General features: G+C 43.4%; 1 protein-coding gene across 1 annotated transcript; it reads right to left on the minus strand.

Annotated features, from left to right (window-relative positions):
- Nucleotides 1-4,904: 4,904 nt before the first annotated feature.
- Nucleotides 4,905-12,821, minus strand: shroom1 (shroom family member 1). Its single transcript, XM_068744994.1, has 8 exons — nucleotides 10,135-12,821; nucleotides 9,839-10,025; nucleotides 9,601-9,662; nucleotides 8,500-9,135; nucleotides 7,830-8,414; nucleotides 7,154-7,262; nucleotides 6,170-6,442; nucleotides 4,905-5,159 (listed from the first exon to the last, which is right to left on the minus strand). The coding sequence occupies exons 1-8, from the start codon at nucleotides 12,819-12,821 to the stop codon at nucleotides 4,905-4,907; spliced, it is 4,794 nt and encodes a 1,597-aa protein (XP_068601095.1).
- Between the last annotated feature and the right edge of the window lie 6,672 nt (nucleotides 12,822-19,493).

Below are 19,493 nucleotides of genomic sequence, written 5' to 3' on the forward strand. Positions count from 1 at the left end.
TTCCAGCTGACTTCGGAATGAGCGGCCTCTGCGGCCTGACGGCAAGAAGCAGGCCGGAGATCCGCCTTTGCTGCTTTGTGTCCTGCCTGTCCCCCCCCCCCAGACTATGTGTGACAGGAGAAAAATAAACTCGTGAAATTGTCCAGGCAATGAGAATGTACTAATTTATAGGGCCCCTGGAAAGCACACCGATTAATAATATGGATCCAAATTTACAACTAAGATTAGAATTTATGTACCACGGTTTTTGTACCGTGGGAACAAGCTGGAGCACCTAGAGGGAAGTTCACGTGATCGTGGGGAGAACATGCGCCAGGCAGAGGTTAGCTCCCTTTAAAGTTCTTCCTGGTTATCGTCTTCTTGTGATAAACCTGTCCACGGAACCGGAGGCAGCTGGAGCAGTGATGTGGAAGGACTGGGATGCATTTTCCAAGGCGTTATCTCCTACCTGTGTCCCCGGTAGTTAGGAACAGCGGGGAGAACGTGGCTTTCTCAGCCTTCACAAGTGGCGCTGTGTCGTGACTGCCAGCGTTGGGGCTTCAGGAGGAGGCCGACGGCGTGCCGACATTCCTGTGTGAGGAGAGTTCGGGTTGGTACGTGAACTTTGAAGCCATTAATCTGAGCACCTGGAATGGTAGCAGCTGAGCCGTAGACATGTTAATCTACGCTGCTGACACTGAAGTGTATATCCTAGTCTGAGCAGCGGATTCTGTGTCATGTCCAGGTGAGGAAAACACAAGACCTAAGGAGAGCCGCATACTGGATATGTGTCAAATTCAAGGCCCGGGGGGCCAAATGCGGCCCGCCACGTCATTTTTTGTGGCCCATTTTTTTGTAAAATGCTGAAAATTAAAAGTTGATCAGAGCTTATGTGTATTTCTGATGTTTAATCTGTAAATGGGGTTTTAATGTTAAAATTAAATATTTGTTACTGACGCCATTCTGGACCCGAGCCAGATGAAATTCGGTGGAGAGATAGAGGCCCCCACCCTACATGACTGTGTTAAATTCCCTAAACATCGGTCAATAATCAACCGAGATATTGAGGAATAGCTGATACCATTTTCACATTTGAGCCAGACTTTCAGGCGTAAAATCATCACATACTGAGTGTAAAGCATAAATCTCTTCTTTCTAACATATTTAAACACAAATCCTGATATAAATAAGTGCCAACACTTAACTAAACTTCATGGAAAAGACCCTGGTAACTGCATTTTTATGAGGGATTATATTACTGAACAATTCATTTAGGAAAAGGATATAAATCAATAATTAAAGAGCTTAAAAAGTGCTAGATTTAATTCCCTCAGATGGAGCAGATGAAAATCTTTTTGCTTGCTGGAGTTTTGTTTTTACTGTGAGACTTGGTTGGGCCAAAGATGAGCCGAAGGCCGCATGTCAGCCTTCCTCATCTTGTTCCCTTCATGCTTCGCCACTCATTTGTTCAGCCTCACAGTGGCGTGACCTTCACTGCGTTTGTCAGTGAGCATAAATGGAAACCCCAGAAGGTTAAAACGTTTAAAAAAAAAGAAAAAAAAATGTTAGTCTGATTCCTATTACCACTCTAACGGCATGGTAATTAGTTTTAGCCTCGCTATGAAGATGGTGCAAGTGATGGAGTGTTTGATGATGTGTGATCCACTCACCACCACAGCAGCAGGTCTGGAACAGTAATGAGGAGCTGGTGACTCCCCTCAGACAAGTTGATGATAGATACACACTACGGTAATTGCCTCTTTATTTTCATCTCGTATTTAATGCACAATCTTACCTCCCAACTCAATATGAAGCTTTATGTCCAAGGGCATCAATTATTAGATGCGCACCTAAACATAATCCCAATCCTGACCATTTGAGATTTCTCTGAATTGTCTCGCTGATTTTGAGATGTCGATAAACCATACCCTGTCACATAAGGATAAGGGGGGGGGGGGGTCTATATGCCCCTTTGGTGTGGGTATAAATTGCTTGAATATTAGTTACTACTTTATACCTTGTTCAGTCTTCGTCCTGTAGAAAATCTGGCACAGTCAGGAAACAGTTATTACTTGTGTGTGTGAGCATTAGAGGTGCTGGTCGGTGGGTCTAATGCCGGTCATCTTCAGACAGACGCCGCTGAGCGTCTCTCCATTTACAGCTTTTATGATAAACTAAAATCTATTATAAGTGATCTTTCAATCCACAATGACAAAACAACAATTTTCCCCAACTATTCCTTTAAAATGGAATAAAGTCTCATTTTTAGTCTCATTTGAAGACTCTGGCATTAAATACTGAAACTCACCTGTATTGAGACAAATTTAATGAAGTGTGTTTATTCATTTGTAAAACATTTCCTGTGGTATTTAATAACAAAAACTGGATCCTAATGACAGAAAGGAGCCGAGTGGTATCACCGCTTCATTTTATTAATCGAGCAGCGCTTCTGCCTTGAAGCCTCTTTCTATTTAATTCCCTCTCAGAAGTAAGTCATAGATTTAAACCCCGGATTGTTGCTCCCAGCACGGTGACAGGAAATAATTGTATCCACAAAAGCAATATATTATATACCTGTAGGTGGCAGAGGTGAACTCTGAGAGGCATTGTGAAGTGAAAGTGGCACTTTTATGGGAAGGAGGTGGAAGGGGGAGCCTCTACATAAAATAATATTTCACAAGCTAAAAGGAAATATTGACAGCAGTCTTCCCCTAAATATTTCAAACGACCCATTGCCATCGTAGTTCTCGCTGTGATCTTCCTGTACTGCTGTTCAGGACTGATGTGTGTACTACGTTAAATGAAGTATTACTACTTCTGGGACGATGTTTTTTGACGTCAGTTCACTGTGCGGGGTTGGGGAATGAGAAATGTGCGACACTGGAAGGAGAGGGAGAGCTTAATTTACTCACAGTATTACAAACTTCAATGAATTTACAGATCAAAACAGGCACAAAAAACAACTCAAATTCTCAACAGCTGTGAAATAACAGAAGATCACCAGCTGGGACTCGCCAACATCCGTCGTTCCTTCCTTGCTTTAAACAGACGCTGTTCGTGCCGATGCCACACGCATCCAATATGTGAACCCAAACCCCAAATAAAATCGGGTTCGAGAGCAGAACCCTTTCCTGCAACCGCAACAAAACACCGTTTTGATTGACTTGAAAGAAGAAATGACACACGTTTGTTTGTAAATTTAAATGCAACATTTATCCATCTTGAACCACATCCCATCCAGTTTCCTTTTGCAAATCTTGGTCTTTTACACACTTCGGGAAATTCATCCGGCTGCAGGAACCAAACCGGGAGTCCTTCCAATCCCTCAGCCCCGTGTCGGCACGAGGCCTAAACAAACACACATTTGTTTTGCAAACTGAAGCAGATAGTTGTAAACCGCCACAGAAATAGCCGAGGGGCGGAAGAGGTGGAACTGTTTAGCGAAAAACACAAGAACAGCTTTCAGCTTGGCAGAGGGAAACACGCTTTCAGTCACTTTTTTGACTTTTGAGTTAGTGAAGTTTTTATTTATTTAAATGATGCTCCACCTCTTTATTTGTACATAACTATCGTACAGAGCATTGACTTTCCTGAAGTTATATTTTAATCACACAGCAAACACCGAGAGGAGTTCTGTCATTCAGTTCAGCGGCTAATTTCTACATGCACACAACAAGAACATTCTCGATTTCAACCACACACACACACACACACACACACACGATCTGATGTAGAGCAACACTCATACACATTTACTCTCCAATGTCTCTGTTCAAAAAAAAAAAAAAAAACTACAATGTAGATGCAGACTTTGTGATATTCCTAAAATAAAATGAATGGCAAAAGACACTTGACAGGCGCGTGTTTCCAAGCAGGGCAACGGGAGGAAGAAGCCTCGGAACTAAAGCTGTGTGGAAGGCTACACATGATCCAACAGCGCCGTGGAGGTAGAGAAGAAAAATTAGTTTAAGACACCTGAAGTAAAGATCGTGGATTTTCTTCATTAAATAAAGTATTTCAAGTATTACGTGTCACTTCTGCAACAAAGGAATCACTCAACACAATTACTTATAAACAGTTTAGCGTGTCGGCATGAGGAAGCACCCCATCAAGGAAGAAGTTAATGTTGCTGGGCGTGGCGATGTACCTTATAAAATATTATTTATGCGTTCTTTTATTTTTTATTAATGACAGAACGGACAGAGATATAGTTTAAATGGATGGAGTAACTTCACTTGAGACTCGTTAGAAAACAAATCTGATTTCAGGAAATGTGCATTTCTGTATCATTGCAAAGTGCTTTTTTTCATTCACCCTTTTTGGTTTTTAGTGCCTTAATTTGAAAAATAAGAATATTTAAACTACTACTACTACTACTACTACTGTACTTTCGACTTGTCCTCTGAGGAGTCGCCACAGCAAATCAGCTTTCTCCACTTCACCCTGTAAGATTAAATCTGTTACACCTATTGTACATTTTAATGACATGATACATTATCACCTCTCTCTGGCGACGTTCTTTCATTCAAGCCTTTTCACTGGTCAAAATACGATCTTTAAAGCTTCCAATAGGCCGACAGGTGCAGACGCACGGCTACAGCGCTACCGTCTCAATGAAAACAAGAGGACAGTTGCTGAATTAATAACTAGGGGCACAGAGTTTCCACCCAGCAGCTCTAATGGAAAATGATCCACCGCAACGCAAACATCGAGGCACACGGGGAACACGGTTCAGTCTGTTCAGGAGCAACACGTACGGAGAGAATACCGGGAAACGTCTCAACAGGTTTCATAGCTCATCTCGTGTGCGACCTAAACGAGAGGAGAGCAGGAGGCAGTGAGAAAAGTCGAGTGCAGTAACTGCTCTGTGTATTTACGGACATCCTCTTCCAGTGGAAGCATCGATGCTTTAATTGCTCCTCCCTTCACAGAATCAGCCGATTGGTGAGGGCCTCCAGCTGCTCCTCTCCGAGCTTCTGCTTCTCCTCCAGGTCCTTCTGACGGATGAGCAGAGAGGCCTTGGTCTGGACGAAGCGGCGGTAGTCCTGCAGCTGCTCGGGGGTCAGCTGCCGAGAGAGGAAGTTGGACACGAGGTTCTCTCTCCTGTCCAGGTTGTCCTTCAGATCTTTGGCGTCCTCCCTCTGTTTGCACAGCAGACGGTGGCGACTGTCCAGAGATTGCTGAGCACAGAGACAAAGGACAAAGACAAATTATAGGTGGTGTGGTTGTTCCAGTCCCCCTCTAGTGTAAATGATAGCTGAATGAAATGCGGTCGTTCTGTTGCTGACATTTTAACCCGATTCAGGTGGTGCTGGTTTCTTGTTCATACGTTAAGTCTTTATTTCTCAGAAAAGAAAGATGCTTGACGTAATAGCGAGCAGTAAAGGTTGTTTGATCACGCTTTAGAACAGCCCGGGGACAGTAGGTGCAGTGTTTCCTTATGTCAACAGAGGGCAGGGTAGGTCCAAATGTCAGACGCACCGAAACTCCAGCCAGGTTTCGGTGCGTCAGTGTAAATACCGGTGTTGCTGATAACAGCAAGAAAACAAATGAATTCTAGCAAGTCCTCAGCATGCTGAGCGTTCAGCCAGGAAAACTAACAAGGAGCCCTTTGAGGAGTAAATCCAAACGTTTAAATGGATTCCTGCAAAAATAAATCGTCGGTGAAAACTCTTGGACGCAGGTTGAAACAGGAAGCAGAGGGATAATTAAGCAACGAGCTCAAGTCAGGTCGTGTGAACCGACTCGTGAAAATAATTATGATCTGCATAAGTAAATATCACACAAAGAGAAAATGACTGACACAGAAGATCTAAATGAGCAACGAGTCATGAGAACTTTAATGCCCTTAAAAACAAGACTCTCTAGACCAAACAGGACCAGACCCGTGACATTAAACCCATTTAATCATTCACAGCATCATGTTCTCTAATGGGCTGTGTGTCCTCGTATGACTTGCATCATGCTAGATGTGTAGAACTAAAACAATGCTGCAGTAATCCAGAGACGAACACACACACACACACACACAAAAAAGGAAAACCTAATGTAGTGAAGACGATTGCATTGACTTTGTCAATGTTCACATCGACAGGTTCTTCATTCAGCTCCAGCAATTTCATGTGATTTTCAATTTACCAGAGTTCCCAGCGACGGCATCAACCGAGAGAAAGAGCTTCGACCTCCTCACCTTCTCCTCGGCATCCGTGTGCTGGTCCACGTTGCTCAGGGCATTCTGTACCCTCGCCAGCCGAGCGGAGAGGCAGAGCAGCAGGCTCACCACCCTCTGCAGGTCTCCGATGAACAGATTGTACCGCTCCAGCTCCACAGGCTGACAGCGCTTATGGACCAGCGCCTCCAGGGCCTGCCCAAGAGCCACGTTCTCCTCAGTGTCTGTCTGAAGGGGACCACGCATTTCTTCCAGTGAGCGTAGATGTGCCTCAATATAAGACACCAAGAGATGCTGTAGGTTCAAGCAGAGCAGGCGTTGTGTGAGGAACGCAAGACAATGACGGCCAAGAGAACGTGATGGAACGAAATTCTGGGGAAAATAAAATGGCGTGCCAAATGTCAGATTGCAGATAAAGCGTTAAATTTTCTTTGTTGTCATTAGACGAGGGATAAAGGCATAGACTATTCAGCGCGGACGTGGCAGTCTGGAGGAGGGAGGCATTATGTGCCGAGCCAACATGAGGCGAGCAGGAGACGCTGATAAGCGGTAGACACTACATCATGTGATAAGAGACATAAAGATCTCACTGTGAAAAGAGTTCACGTACAGCCAAATAGCCTTGGGATGGCATCATTATGAGATCACCACAGGGTTTAATCAGATGGTGGGAGACCGCATTGTAAAATGTGAACTTAAAGTCATGTTTGTTCTGCTTTCCTGACTGTGTTCTTGTCAATGTATTGCACATCGTTATTCCCAATAGCATAATAGCCTAAGTCATATTGGAATGTTTTCGGAAAACAGGAAAAAAATAAAAATAATTTAGCCCTCCCAAAAATGACTTTGGCAATTATGCAGTGAGAGTAACGATATGAAAGAAAATTGTCACCAACATATGATGAAGTTAGAAATGTGAAATAAATTTGGCTACATGACGGTCTCGATTTACGTCTCTCTGTTTTGATTATTTCGATGATCTGTTTCGCATAAACGGCTTCTTACCCTCTTCTCGGTGACGTCAGCGTTGCTCTGCAGGTCTACGCACTGAGGGCTTAGGTTGCCAGGAACGGAAGGACAAGGGGAGGATTCAGTCCATTCTGCTGTTTCAGGACTACAAAATACAACGTGTTAAGGTCAAGTTAGGTTTTTTCCACCCTGCCAATACAACAAATGATTAATTACAGCTCATCATGCTCACATATAATAACATTTTTGGCTGTGTCACATATTGTGTTGTCACGTCGGTGTGTCTTAAGTGCGCTTACACAAGCATGAATCTGAGTGCACAAACAGCAGTGAGCCAACGGCCAGCCGTGTGATAAATGAGCACCGAGTACACTCAGTTCCTGAATCGTTGTCAGTTTCAACAATAGCATGAACGCAGGAATCCCAATCTACGGGACAGTGTCTGCTCTTTGAACGCAACGTCAACTTTAAAAACTAGTTTAATATGAGAGTGAGACGTTCCTTCCTTCCTTTCATCTCCAGGGTTGTTTGTGCGTGTCGGTTAGAAACTTATAAAACGACTGAAGGCGTGGAAGGTAGTTTCAGGCCAGCCTAATTTAAATGATTCCACGCTCATTTTCGGTGCCATATTGATTCTTTTTGAACAGGTCTCGAACCGTCTCCTTTAACTTAAGCAAAGTTATGAATAAAATACCAGAGCATTTATATTCACCTTTCAATCGCTCCTTTCTGCTCCTGTTTCTTCTTGTAGTGCTCCTCCATGAGGAGCGTGTCCTCCGACAGCAACTGCTCCATCAGCATCAGTGCCGTCTTTCGATTGGCCAGTGGGCAGAACAGTCTGGCCAGTGATTGGTCAGCTTTGACCACCGTTTCTACAAGTTCTTCCCAGCGTGGTCTCTCCGGAGGCCTCTCCAGGTTCTGCGTCTCTTCTTCTGGTGTTCCTCTGCCCTTCATCCACTCATTTTCTACAGACTTCATATCTTCATTTTCTGGGGTTTTCTCCTCTTCAATTTGTAGATCGAGGCCTTCGTCAGAGACTGAGGCTTCGCTTGTCTGCCCGGTGTTTACTGCTTTGGTGGATTCATTATCGAAAGCAATTTCTGTCCGGACATCATCATCATCATCATCATCTTTGTTCTCTTTGTCTGAAGGGAGAATCCACAATGATGGATCTGTTGTGATGCCACAGCTCAGAGACACTTCACTGTTTGAATCAGGAGGTGGGGAGTCATTGCTCGGTTCATCCACCAACTGCACTCTCTCCGATCCGGCCACAGAAGAAGTAGCCCTGGCTCGACTGTTAAATAAATCATAAACGAGAATTACACCTGCTCAGAAACTATTTTGTGCAGAATGAAAAACACAATAAATGTCAAGCTTACCTGGCGTTGGGCCTGGTTTCACCAGGATGCGTTGTTTGGATGGGGGTGGAAGTGGAGAATTTGAGCTCCATCTCACCATCTAGACCTTTGGGGGATGGGGGGTTAGATGGAGTCTCGCTGACCAATGGGGTGGACCTGAATCCACCAGAGGCGGGACTGTGAGATCCGGGGTGAACTCTGGCCCGCAAAGACAAAAAGGAGGATGGGGAATTGGATCTACTGGAGTTCCTTGAACATATCTCAGTGTCCTCTCCTGGTTCTGAGTTCTGCAATGGCATTTTCTTGGTTTGGTTCTGTGCGTGTCCCTGAGTGCTCTTCTGAACAACGGTCTCTGGTTCTTTTGCTGCTGGCTCTGCTGTATATTGTTTTGACTTCTCTCTATCTTGCCGATGGCCTTCTCGGATGTTGGCAAAGAATAAACCGTTGCTCTTGTCTGCGTCTGGTCCACCTCGTTCAATCGAACATCTCCGAAGTTGATCCAGTTGCTCAGAACTTTTACTTCGGGCGGATGGCTTTGCTAACTTTAATGCACCAAGCTCTTCCATGGACTTCCCTCTGGGGGCAACCACACGGCCCTGATGCTGGCCCTCAGGGGTCCACTTTATCAAAGGTTCCTGCATGGCAGTCTTCTGGGGACTGACAGAGACATGCAGTGTTAATTGAGTAGTTCCTTGACTTCTACCATATCGGACTAAACATTGGAAAGTCTAAACTCTAAATGGAAACAAATCTTAAGTTGTGACTTTGACCTGGTGCATTTACACATGCAATTTCTTGAGAGACAAATACTAATGTGTATCACAAGGCCTCAGGGAAATTCTGCTGCAGGACTGGCAGTAATAACTAGTACATATCACAATGTAATTTTAAGAAACAGGTCAACTTCTGGTTCATTCAGTGACTTGTATTTTAGAGGACAGGGATAAGTCTTTCAAAAGGAATGCAAGTTTGCTAAAGCAGGTGGGTGTTAACATTCCAGGGCCGGAATAAATCAAGTCGAGGTTTAGAGTCTGTTGTGCAGCACACACATCACCGACCTAACACTTCTCTGACCTAAAACCAATAAAAATGCCCCAAGTTGTCTGCAGCACTGACACATACCTCAAGGTTTCCATAGAAATAAATGGTAGTGGATCCTTCTCATTGCCATGTGCCTGCAGACACTGTGGGAGAACGAAAGAGTAACACACAAATGGATTAAACTCCAGACCTGTGGCATTTAAATTATAGAGGGGACGGTTCATGCTAAGTATATCTTACAATTAATTAGTAGACTGCCAGACAAAACTGTATTTATTGTCACACAAAAAAAACACAACATTTTGACTCTCTGACTTACTTCAAAAGTATATGGTGTGGATGTGGATCTGTTCCTGAAGAAACTGGGTGGGTTTTGCTGATCCAAAAGATTCTCCACAGAAGCAGACTTCCCCTGAGTTGGACCTCGTCTCTCCCTCGATCTCGGTTTACTGGACCGGCTAGCATAATGGTCTGAACCAGGCTGAGCTAAGAAGAACTGGGAATACCTTTTTTGCGGGGAGAAATTGCAAACAGAATAATTAAAATACTTAATATGATTCAACAGAAAAGCATTGAGCAAATTAAATGTTCTCTGGCTCTGCTTTTTGTTTGTACCTGATTGAGCTGGTGGAGGAATCAAGGATGCGACCTGCAGAGTGCGGCCTGTGGAGTTTATTCGTGTTTTTTCTGTCATCATAATTTCCAATGAAAGGCCTGGGTGTCCAGTCAAATGGTTTTCCCGCTAGAGAATGCCTTTGCCTGGATGGAGATGGTACCTGAGATGCAGGTTGCTGTGGCTCCGCCACTTTCTGGCCTGTCTTACGCTCCATATACTCCATCAACGCTTTGTGTTGTAGATGTTTTAGGTTCGTCTTTGAAGTGCTAGAAGCTGAAAAGTTCTGGTCTTTTGTTTCAAACAGCTTCCGGCGCGCGGCAACCAGTCCCTGCTCTCCGTGTTGCACACGCTCCTCTCCCTCATATTCAACTGCAAACAAGTTGTCACTTTCATTTCCAAAGGAACGGTGAGCACAATGGATGGGGGCACCATGGCCAACCAGGTTGAGATTTTCTGGTTCAGAGTAACACATCTTCTTCTGCTCTTGAGTAAATCGCTTCCTGCCTCTGATGCGCGCTACCTGTGGCTGTGCTGGATTTGCTGTTTTTCCATTTTCTGCCTCATTTTCTTTGTCCTTCTCTTTCTGAATCTTTCCAAGTACTTCTTTTATGCTCCCCCTCCCTGTGTCTTCAGAGGTCACAGAGGGAGTGAGTGTGTCTGTGGAGGTCTCAGAGTCTTGTGATGAGGAGAAACTGTGAATCGCTGTAGATCTCAGCTCAGGTTTTTGCCTCATCCGGTGCGACCTTGACAGCTGTAAGTCTCTTCTTTTAAATGACGTCTCTTTAAGGACTTTTGACTGGGCATCCTTCAGCTTCTCTTTGTAGTACTTTTTAAATGAGTCGTCCAGGGTATTACAGGCAGAGATAACGTCCTCCCCATCATTCTTTCTTGTGTCACTTTTTGGAGGGCTTTCATTGTTGTTTACAGTCAAGTCCCCCTGAACCGTTTTGTCTTGGATCATTTCCTTGCCTTTTATACTATAATCAGTAAATGATTTGGGCTGCACTACTGCCCTGCTGGCTCCAGTGAGGTGATACAGAAGTGGGGTGGTTTCCTTGCTTATCTTATCGCTGGCTAAATCACGCAAGGGCTTCTGTTTCCCTCTCTTTTGGTAGTTGGGCTGTTCATTGCTCATTAGTGAAATGACCTCCTCCTTTTGTGTGGTTGAATGTGGAGGGCAGTTTCTTTCAGGCCCACAGTAGAATATAGGGTTGTTGGCAGTGTGGCGTCCAATCTCTGGGCACGGCATCATGTTGATTTCCTCGAAAGCATCAGAGCTTTTACAGGACTGTGTTGAGGTAAGAGATAGTCTGCGATTCTCCAGATCCCAACTCCTGAATGAGAGGTCATCGTCTTCTGACACGGAAGTGACATTTGTTTTCTCATCTGGAATCGTACTACTTGAAGTTCGAAAACTCTCCTGGAGTGGCTTAAACAAATTATCCATTGTGCTGTGGCATCGTTCTTTCTCTCTGAGCTGGTATGTCTCCAACACAGTGGAGCTCTCACTTGCAGCCGCAGACCCACAGACAGTGGCAGAGTGTGTCCTCAAACCAGATTCAGAGCGCTTGCTCACTCCTGTGACAAAGTAGAACTGACCCTTATGCTGGATACTGCTGTTGCGAAAACTCTGACCAGCATTCCAGGGTCTGGATGCTCGGGGTGGCTCTGAACCAAGCCAATCGTAAGCAGAGTGTGCTCTTTTGCGCCCACTTTCGAAATGGCTACTGCTGCAACAGTCATCTCCATTGAGTGTCTGACTGCTTGAAGGCTGTCTAAGTTTCAGGTGCTCAAGATGGCTTGTGCCTTGGGGAGATGGTTGGCTTACAGTGTGTGACAACTGCTGCTCAGCGGCAGATTTGTTATCTGTACTGAAATGTTTTTCTGGGTCTAATGAAACTCTGGTCTGATCACGTAGGTGGGAATAGTACCTTGGAGGATGTTGGCCTTTTGGCTGAGAGGCCCTGCGTATGGGATACGCAGGTTCCGAACTGAAACTTGAAGTACTTGCATCCAAGACAGTTGCCTCCGATCTAGGGGCATGGAGCTGTGGCAGATTGTTGGATCTGGATTGTTGTTGAAGCTGTGGCTGCTGGGGTTGAATCTCAGGACTGTAGCAGTGGACCCTGCTGTTCTCCAAATTTTGAGTGGCTATAAAACTATCCAGGCGTGCTGGGACTGGAGGAGGACCAACGGAAGGGTGAACACCCTGGGATGTAGCCCCTAAATGTGCTTCTTGTTTAGCGAGTGCTTTTTTGTTGGTATGGCAGCTAATATTAGCATTGTGGTTATGATGTTTGACATTGTGTTTTAGTTTGCTGCTTGCATTGCTCTGGTATTGCTGCGAGATGGCTTCTACAGAGCGATAGAGCTGGTCCATGGTATTTGAGTCAGACTTCAGAACCTGAGCAGGATTGTAAATAGACTTTACATACTTAAGATCAACACAATGGCTGAAAGGACTGGGCTGTAGGTCATCCGGTTGAAGGTGAGACAGGTACTCTGGGGCAGTGGACCCTCCAGAGAAGGAGCTATAGGCAGAGTCTCCTTTTCCGTGTTGGTGATGGGCAAAATGGTCAACAATGCTGCTGTTGGACTTGGCTGGGGACAGCCGGCTGACAGGCAGATGAAAGGGCTGTAAGTCTACGTTGCTCATTCTCTCAAAGTGGAGGCTGTAGGACTCCATGGAGGAATGAAATGGACAGCAGGAAGGGAAGGACAGGGTATGGAAAAACGTTGCATGCGTGCATGTGCCAATGCATGTATCTTCTTTACAGGTGGAACTGGGGAAATTACCACCAACAAATTTGAAGCAGACTGGTCACAGTTATCGCTCATTAGGCAATTTTCCCACTTCCTTTTTGTTCATTCAAAGTCTCTTGGGATGATCTGCTCAGGAGCTCCTAAGGGAGAAACCATAAATCAGAATCAGAATAAGAACACTTTATTGATCCCAGAAGGAAATTCCATTTGCAACAGTGCCCCACTCAACAAAACGTAGAAATAGGAAGCTGAGACTATGCATATAGTGTAGTGATAAAAATATAAGAGAAGCAATAGAAGGTTTACAATAGTTCCTTGCATATTTGTATTGCCACAGGAAGGAAAGACCTTATATGGCATTCCGTTTTTGAGGGAGGCGGTTTCAGTCTGTTTGTCCGTGTGCTTCTGTGTTGCACCTGGAGCTGATGGAGGGGGTGGGTGATGCTGCCCAGGATGCTTACTGGACACTTAAATACTGGTAAATGACTGTTCAAGAGTCAAGTGGACACCATTGAATGTCCAGTAATGAACAGAGACAAACATAGACTTACAGCTTTCTGGTCTTTACCAGGCACTTCTAGGTTAAATTCCTCATGAGGAATCTTGCTCCATCTGTTACAATATATACATATACAATTTAGAAGCTGATTGAAATTTTCTTTTAATTCAGTAGGATAGAGGTCCATGCAAATATGAGAACGGCATTATTTAACTGTCCCAATCGCAAATCGCAAAGCTATTTTAGCATCTTTATTTTTAAATCTTTTTTCTATTTAATGCACAATAAAACAGTATTATATTGCATACTATTATTATTGATCCTTGAAATATTTCTCATTGATTGAATAAGTTTTATCTATATAAATAAATAAAAACACATTCATTTCACAAGCTCTTCAATTATCATAACATTTAAGATACCGGTAATTCTCTGTCAATTGATTGATCAATTTATCCTCAGAGTTAAACAGTAAATTATTCAGTCACAAAGTGCTTTAATATAAATACAGGCAGAATAATAATTTTAAAAAATGGCCATTAAGAACATTAAAAAGAAATAGTACATGACGGACATGAGAAAATGTTAAAAAGCAAGACATTAGAATAGAGTAAAAAATAATAAAACTAAATAAATAATTAAGGGGGACAAATATTTATTACTGGCAAAGCTGAATTACTTTAGAAGAGTCAGTTTTAATAAGCTGATTGGTTGAGCTGGCCTTAGGTGCTATGGGCGTGAGTAGAAACTATGAGCTATTCCAGCCTGCTTGGTTCTGATTCTGGGAATTCTAAACAAATCATTCCCAGAGGGCTTGAGGGAATTTCTTCGTAGTATATAAATACATGTGTATTTTGGCTCAAGGAATCAACTTATTTTCCAGTTGAAGGTACCAGTAATCTTTCATTTAAGTGTCTCATCTAATTTAACAAAAAACCACTGCAACCTAGTCTTTTACTGAAAAGCCAATCCCATTAGCATTTGGTGTCCAGTACATGAAGTCTAAAGCCATCATGATGTTAACCCAGCTCACTCAGTCCCACCACAGCTTGGATTTGCAGATCAGTACAGCTAACAACCTGCTGAAGGAGTGTGCCAGTTTGCATCAATGAGGCCTCTAATTAAGGTCCTTGAGGTTGGCGGTGCACGTTGAAACACACGTGAAAAAAATGTCAGGAATTCTGTATGGAACTACAGAAATCCTGGAAGACTAGGCATGTGACAAAAGCAGAATGCCTTGTTGTACAGAGACCCATACAGGCTTGATTACCTGTCACCCCTCTTATTGTTGCATTAGGATTTGTTTAAACTATTTTTTGTATAAAATAAAAAAGATTTTTACTCATTAAAACATGCTGACATCTACTCAGAATTTTTTTTTTCTTTCTGCCAATAAACAAGCCCTGCAAGCTCACGATGGGTTTAGATTTTACGTCGGCCCCTACAGAGAGACGACAGTAAATGCAGACTTATTTGTCTGAATGGAAGCCGCACACCCGTCACGAACACACAAAGGTCAATGTTAGCTATAAAACTAATTCAGGCCAACCTGTTAATCAAATCTCACACTGCCTTATGAATGGTGGACGCTCACCATTGACTACAGGGCACGAAATGCTGCACACATTGTGAATAAGTATAATAAAAATAGATATTAGACATCCAGAAGTTATCCTATGTTATGTCTCAAAGTACACGCTTCCCTCCTTCACCCTAACAGTTTGAGTTTATAAGCCTAAAAGCTGATTGTGGAATGATGGGACACTATGCAACATGGCTGAGGAGACGACGGATACAATTTAGCAGCGCTAGTTTTGGATAACTTCACCTCAAACATGCAAGTGTGTGCCGATAGTAATTAAAAGAGCGCATACATCCAAATAACTGTAGGTTTTCATTCAGGAGTTGAATGACAAGTCATCGGATTCACAGGCAATGTAATTTTGGTCTTGCATAAAATGGGAAGTACATTAAATCATTTTTAGTCAAGTGAAGAAAAAATGATTTTCACAAAGGATTAAAAGCTTCAGGTATTTCTGAAAGCAAAGTGAAATGTCATTTCCTGCCAAATGCTGTGCCAACCATTTCTAATATTCGCTGCAGCAATGTTTTATTTCATTAAATACCATACTAGAATTTACACACTACGAATGTTAGTATACCTGAATACAGTATGGTAGATGGCCAGAAGAACCAGAAGTACGATGCGTGATTTGAGACAACGCTCAAGCTCAACTCTAACTCGTTTAAAGTTCAAGCGTGTTGAGTAGAGAAACAAGGACAAAGATGATCCAAGGTGTTTTGAACATACTGTATATAAAACGCATCACCCAAGATACCACAGTACCAACAAGGATTCTGTGCTCATGTGAAAGGCCTTCTGCTCCGTCTGTGTGGTTTCCAGTCCCACCCGTCCCTCTGCGAAAGAGACGGAGGCTCCCAAACAGGGGGAGCACTCAAGTGGAAGTGATGGAGGGAACAGGCAGTGACAAAATGTACAGAGAGGGGCGAGAGGAAGGAGGGATGGAGGGAGGGAGGCCGGTCCAGACAAATACCCTTACACGCAAAGCAGCAGAGGCACAAGAAAAGTTAACAGTGACAGCAGGAAAGTCGAACACAAGTTGGAAGGCTGGATCGACAGTCAGAAGGCAGAGTGGTAACAATTTAGGAGGTCCACTTCATGGCTACCAAGACAAATATGGAAGAACTCACCCAGACGTCGAGTCCACCTGAAAACAAACTATCTTCTAAAGCTTCAACTTAAAGACTTTGCTGACTGATTTTCCTCTGTTTCTCACTCGGAACGTCTTTCTTCGCTACAGAGGCACCACACCAAGTAACCAGGAGAGCTGCATATTAGAGGAAGACTTCTAGCGAGACCCTGCTCCCCCCACCGAGACCCAAAGCTGCCTAGCGGGAGCCAATGACTGGCCAGGAGATGACGTCCGGCTCTGTGAAACACAATGAACGCAGCAGAGGGAATATTTCACTGCCGCAGATAGCTGCTAGTGCTGCTTGCTGCCTGAACAACAGAGAGAGAGAGAGAGGGAGAGAAAAAGAGGCCTCGCATTCCTGGCTGGCTTCAAAGACGGAGCAGAGCCAGGGCGCCATTCATTCCCAAGGCCTTGAGCCCTGCACATGGAGACTCGCCAAGGAAGGAGGGAGGACCGATGAGGGGAGGGGGTAATGGTAGTGATGGGTTTGGTGGGTCTAAGGGTCACCTCTCAGTCTCCAACCAAAAAAGCAGCCACTCTCCCCGACCATCACCCCAACTTTACCTTCTTATCTTGCATCCAACACCAATTTCTCTCGACTTTATTCTTTAAACCTTCACAACACATCAATGACAAATATAAATGAGTAAATACTCTAATCATTAACCCACTGCAGAAATGTCTTTCAAGCACTAGTGCTGTATGACTGATACGAAGGTCATCACTGCAGGCATTTAATTCCTGAAGTAACTGTTACACCAATAAACACCGTTAACTTCTCAGAAGTCTGTTTGAATGACCAATTAAAATTCTAAATTCAAGGCGATGGGCTTTACTTGCATTCTGAAGTGTATTCATTTAGTTATTGGAAATTAGGATAAAGTAACATGGCAGACGTTCCTATGCAACAAAGAATAGTCATGTGACAGCCTCAACAGAAAACTGTCTCGAATATTTAATCAAAACAAACTTTAAAATGGACGAAAAGGAACATTCTATCTGGCCTGGCCTCGGTACTTATGGATGTAAACTTTTCACAGCAAGTTGGACGCACCTAAAGACGCTAAAAAATATGTGTCTGTGCATTCACAAAGACAGAACCACCGCCTCTGAATTAACTGGGACGCGCGCACACACACACACACACACACCAATAAGTTAGGCAATTTGCATCCTCTTTGGACAACCTTTAACCAGGAAGTACACCATGCCAGCAACAGAAAGCCTACCGAGGGAAAACAGGGCTCTGTGAATGATGAACTTAGTATGTTCAAGCTGCTGCTTCTGAGAAGACAATTACTTCTGTAATAATAAACCCCTTGGGGGGGGGGGGCACACAACATGATCTGGTCATGGCGAGTTTAACTGGATACTGTTGGAATTCCTTTGTGCAAGAAAAGTGCAAGGCTGCAGGCGATGGAGTTTTGGTTGTGGAGACCTGTGTGCTTGGTTAGAAAAGGAACGTTCAAATTCATCACTGGTATGTGTATTCAGATCTGGGAACATACTGACCTGGGTCAAAGTCAGACGTGAAATCATGAAAGCAATTTGACCAAATTAAATGCTGTCCCAAGACCATCTCATGCACTTATGTTTCAAAATGTTAAAAAGTTATTCAGCCAACAGTGGGTCTTCTACTTTGCAGAAAAGTCACCAACCAATAATGCAAGAGCCAATAAAGATGCGTCATGTGATGCGGCATCATATGATGGATTAGAGACGAGCTAAGCAGACCTAGAGATTCCTGGATGACCTGTTTTACAAGGCAGCACATTGTTATACCGTCATCAGCAAAAGGAGCCACACAGTGAAAGCAGATTACAAAGGACACAGATGTATGATGGGGGGGGGGGGGGGGGGGGGGCTGAAAAGTTAGAAAGAAGAGATGAGCCAACAGGATGCTGTACAGGGGGAAAAAACAGCACAATAACAAATGACCCACTTGGGAAAAGTCTCAGTGAAAAATGTCTTCCTTTAAAGACCTCCATTGTTCTTGGGTCTCCCACAGCTCAATCCGGATCTCTCAACAGCCCCTTATAAGAACACGCTGCCTGTAGCCTTCGCTGGATAACGCAATAGTTCAATCTACAAAGTCATCCCCGTTTCTATTATTCAACTGAATAAACCTCGATGGACGGATGGAGAGTCGCTATAGCAACTAATGCATAGGTATCTGTATCTGCTGTATACCGTGCTCGCTCTACCCTACTTTGGGAACTGCATCAACAGCCACAATGCACAGTTTTACCCTCCACCCATCTGAAACAGGTTTGATGCTTTGTAAAAATTAGTAAAAAATAGTAAAAAAATAACGTTATTACATCATAGATAATGAGAAAATATAGTTTAGAACTAAGCACATTTGTTTTCGGAACAGCAACAAGGAACTTCTTCCCCAGAGAGTCCTAGCGAGGGTTTCATCCCTTGCCTTAGGCTGTCTCGTTTTCTTGTTTTTATGTTTCCACTTATAAACACTGAACTGCATTGCAATAATGGTAATATCACATAAAATAGCAGCTCTGAGGCAGAACACGTGGAAAACTGGCATAAATAAAAGAGATTTGCAGTGAACGTTAAAAAAGTCTTATAATATGATGGGTCATTCCTCTCATGATAGTTTAAACCTTTGAAATTCTTAAGATTTTTCCCGATCTACACCAAAGCTTGATTTCAAGGACCCAAACTGCACCCCATGGGAATTATTACAGGCGTAATTATAAGTAAAGGTAGTTTGTTACACGTTAGAGACCGGTTTAAAAATAAGTCTTTAATTCTGAGGTTCTGAGGTACAGGCTACTGGATACATGATCCACTCTGTGCACGCATAATAGAGCACGTCCAATCACTTTTCATCTGGCTCTATTACCAATAAAAAAATGTTTTTTTTTGCATTCATAACCAAATATCAGCAGAGAGTGACTTCTTTTTTTTTTTTTTTTTAACTCAAGTGTGAGTGAAACTGAACTCAAGCGTTCGTCCTGGGTACACAGGGTGACGGCCTCTCAGAGCAGGCCAAACACCTGACACTTTATGACACTCAGGTACTTTGACCTTTGCTGCTTCATCACTGATAGTTTGGCTGGTTCGGTTGTTTGGCAAAAGAGCACGGACAGGAATGCGCCTGATCAGCTTTTACGACAGGCACGGAAGAGAAAACAAGCAGGTTACTCAGTCCAAATCCTCCAGTTTGACGTCCTAAAATAAAACAATACCAATCTTGTTCACAGATTTGAGGTACAGTATTACTCTGTGTTCCTGTTTATCTTGCATTTTACCTTCATTTATACCAGGAATTATGTTTTTTTTTTCATGAAAACAGAGAAAATGTGCTCAACATTTGCCTGAAGCTGAAATAAGTACAAAATATTTTTTTGTAAATTGT

Source organism: Brachionichthys hirsutus, chromosome 10 (genome assembly GCF_040956055.1).
Source record: "Brachionichthys hirsutus isolate HB-005 chromosome 10, CSIRO-AGI_Bhir_v1, whole genome shotgun sequence".
In the NCBI taxonomy this organism is placed as follows: domain Eukaryota; kingdom Metazoa; phylum Chordata; class Actinopteri; order Lophiiformes; family Brachionichthyidae; genus Brachionichthys; species Brachionichthys hirsutus.

What these genes read in the sequence shown, in the direction of transcription:
- shroom1 (XM_068744994.1), bottom strand. Translation starts at nt 12,821, where the DNA reads ATGGAGTCCTACAGCCTCCACTTTGAGAGAATGAGCAACGTAGACTTA. An exon ending in GAAACCAGGCCCAACGCCAG is followed by an intron (nt 8,415 to 8,499) that starts GTAAGCTTGACA and finishes TTTATTTAACAG; the next exon opens with TCGAGCCAGGGCTACTTCTT. An exon ending in CAGAAAGGAGCGATTGAAAG is followed by an intron (nt 7,263 to 7,829) that starts GTGAATATAAAT and finishes TGTATTTTGTAG; the next exon opens with TCCTGAAACAGCAGAATGGA.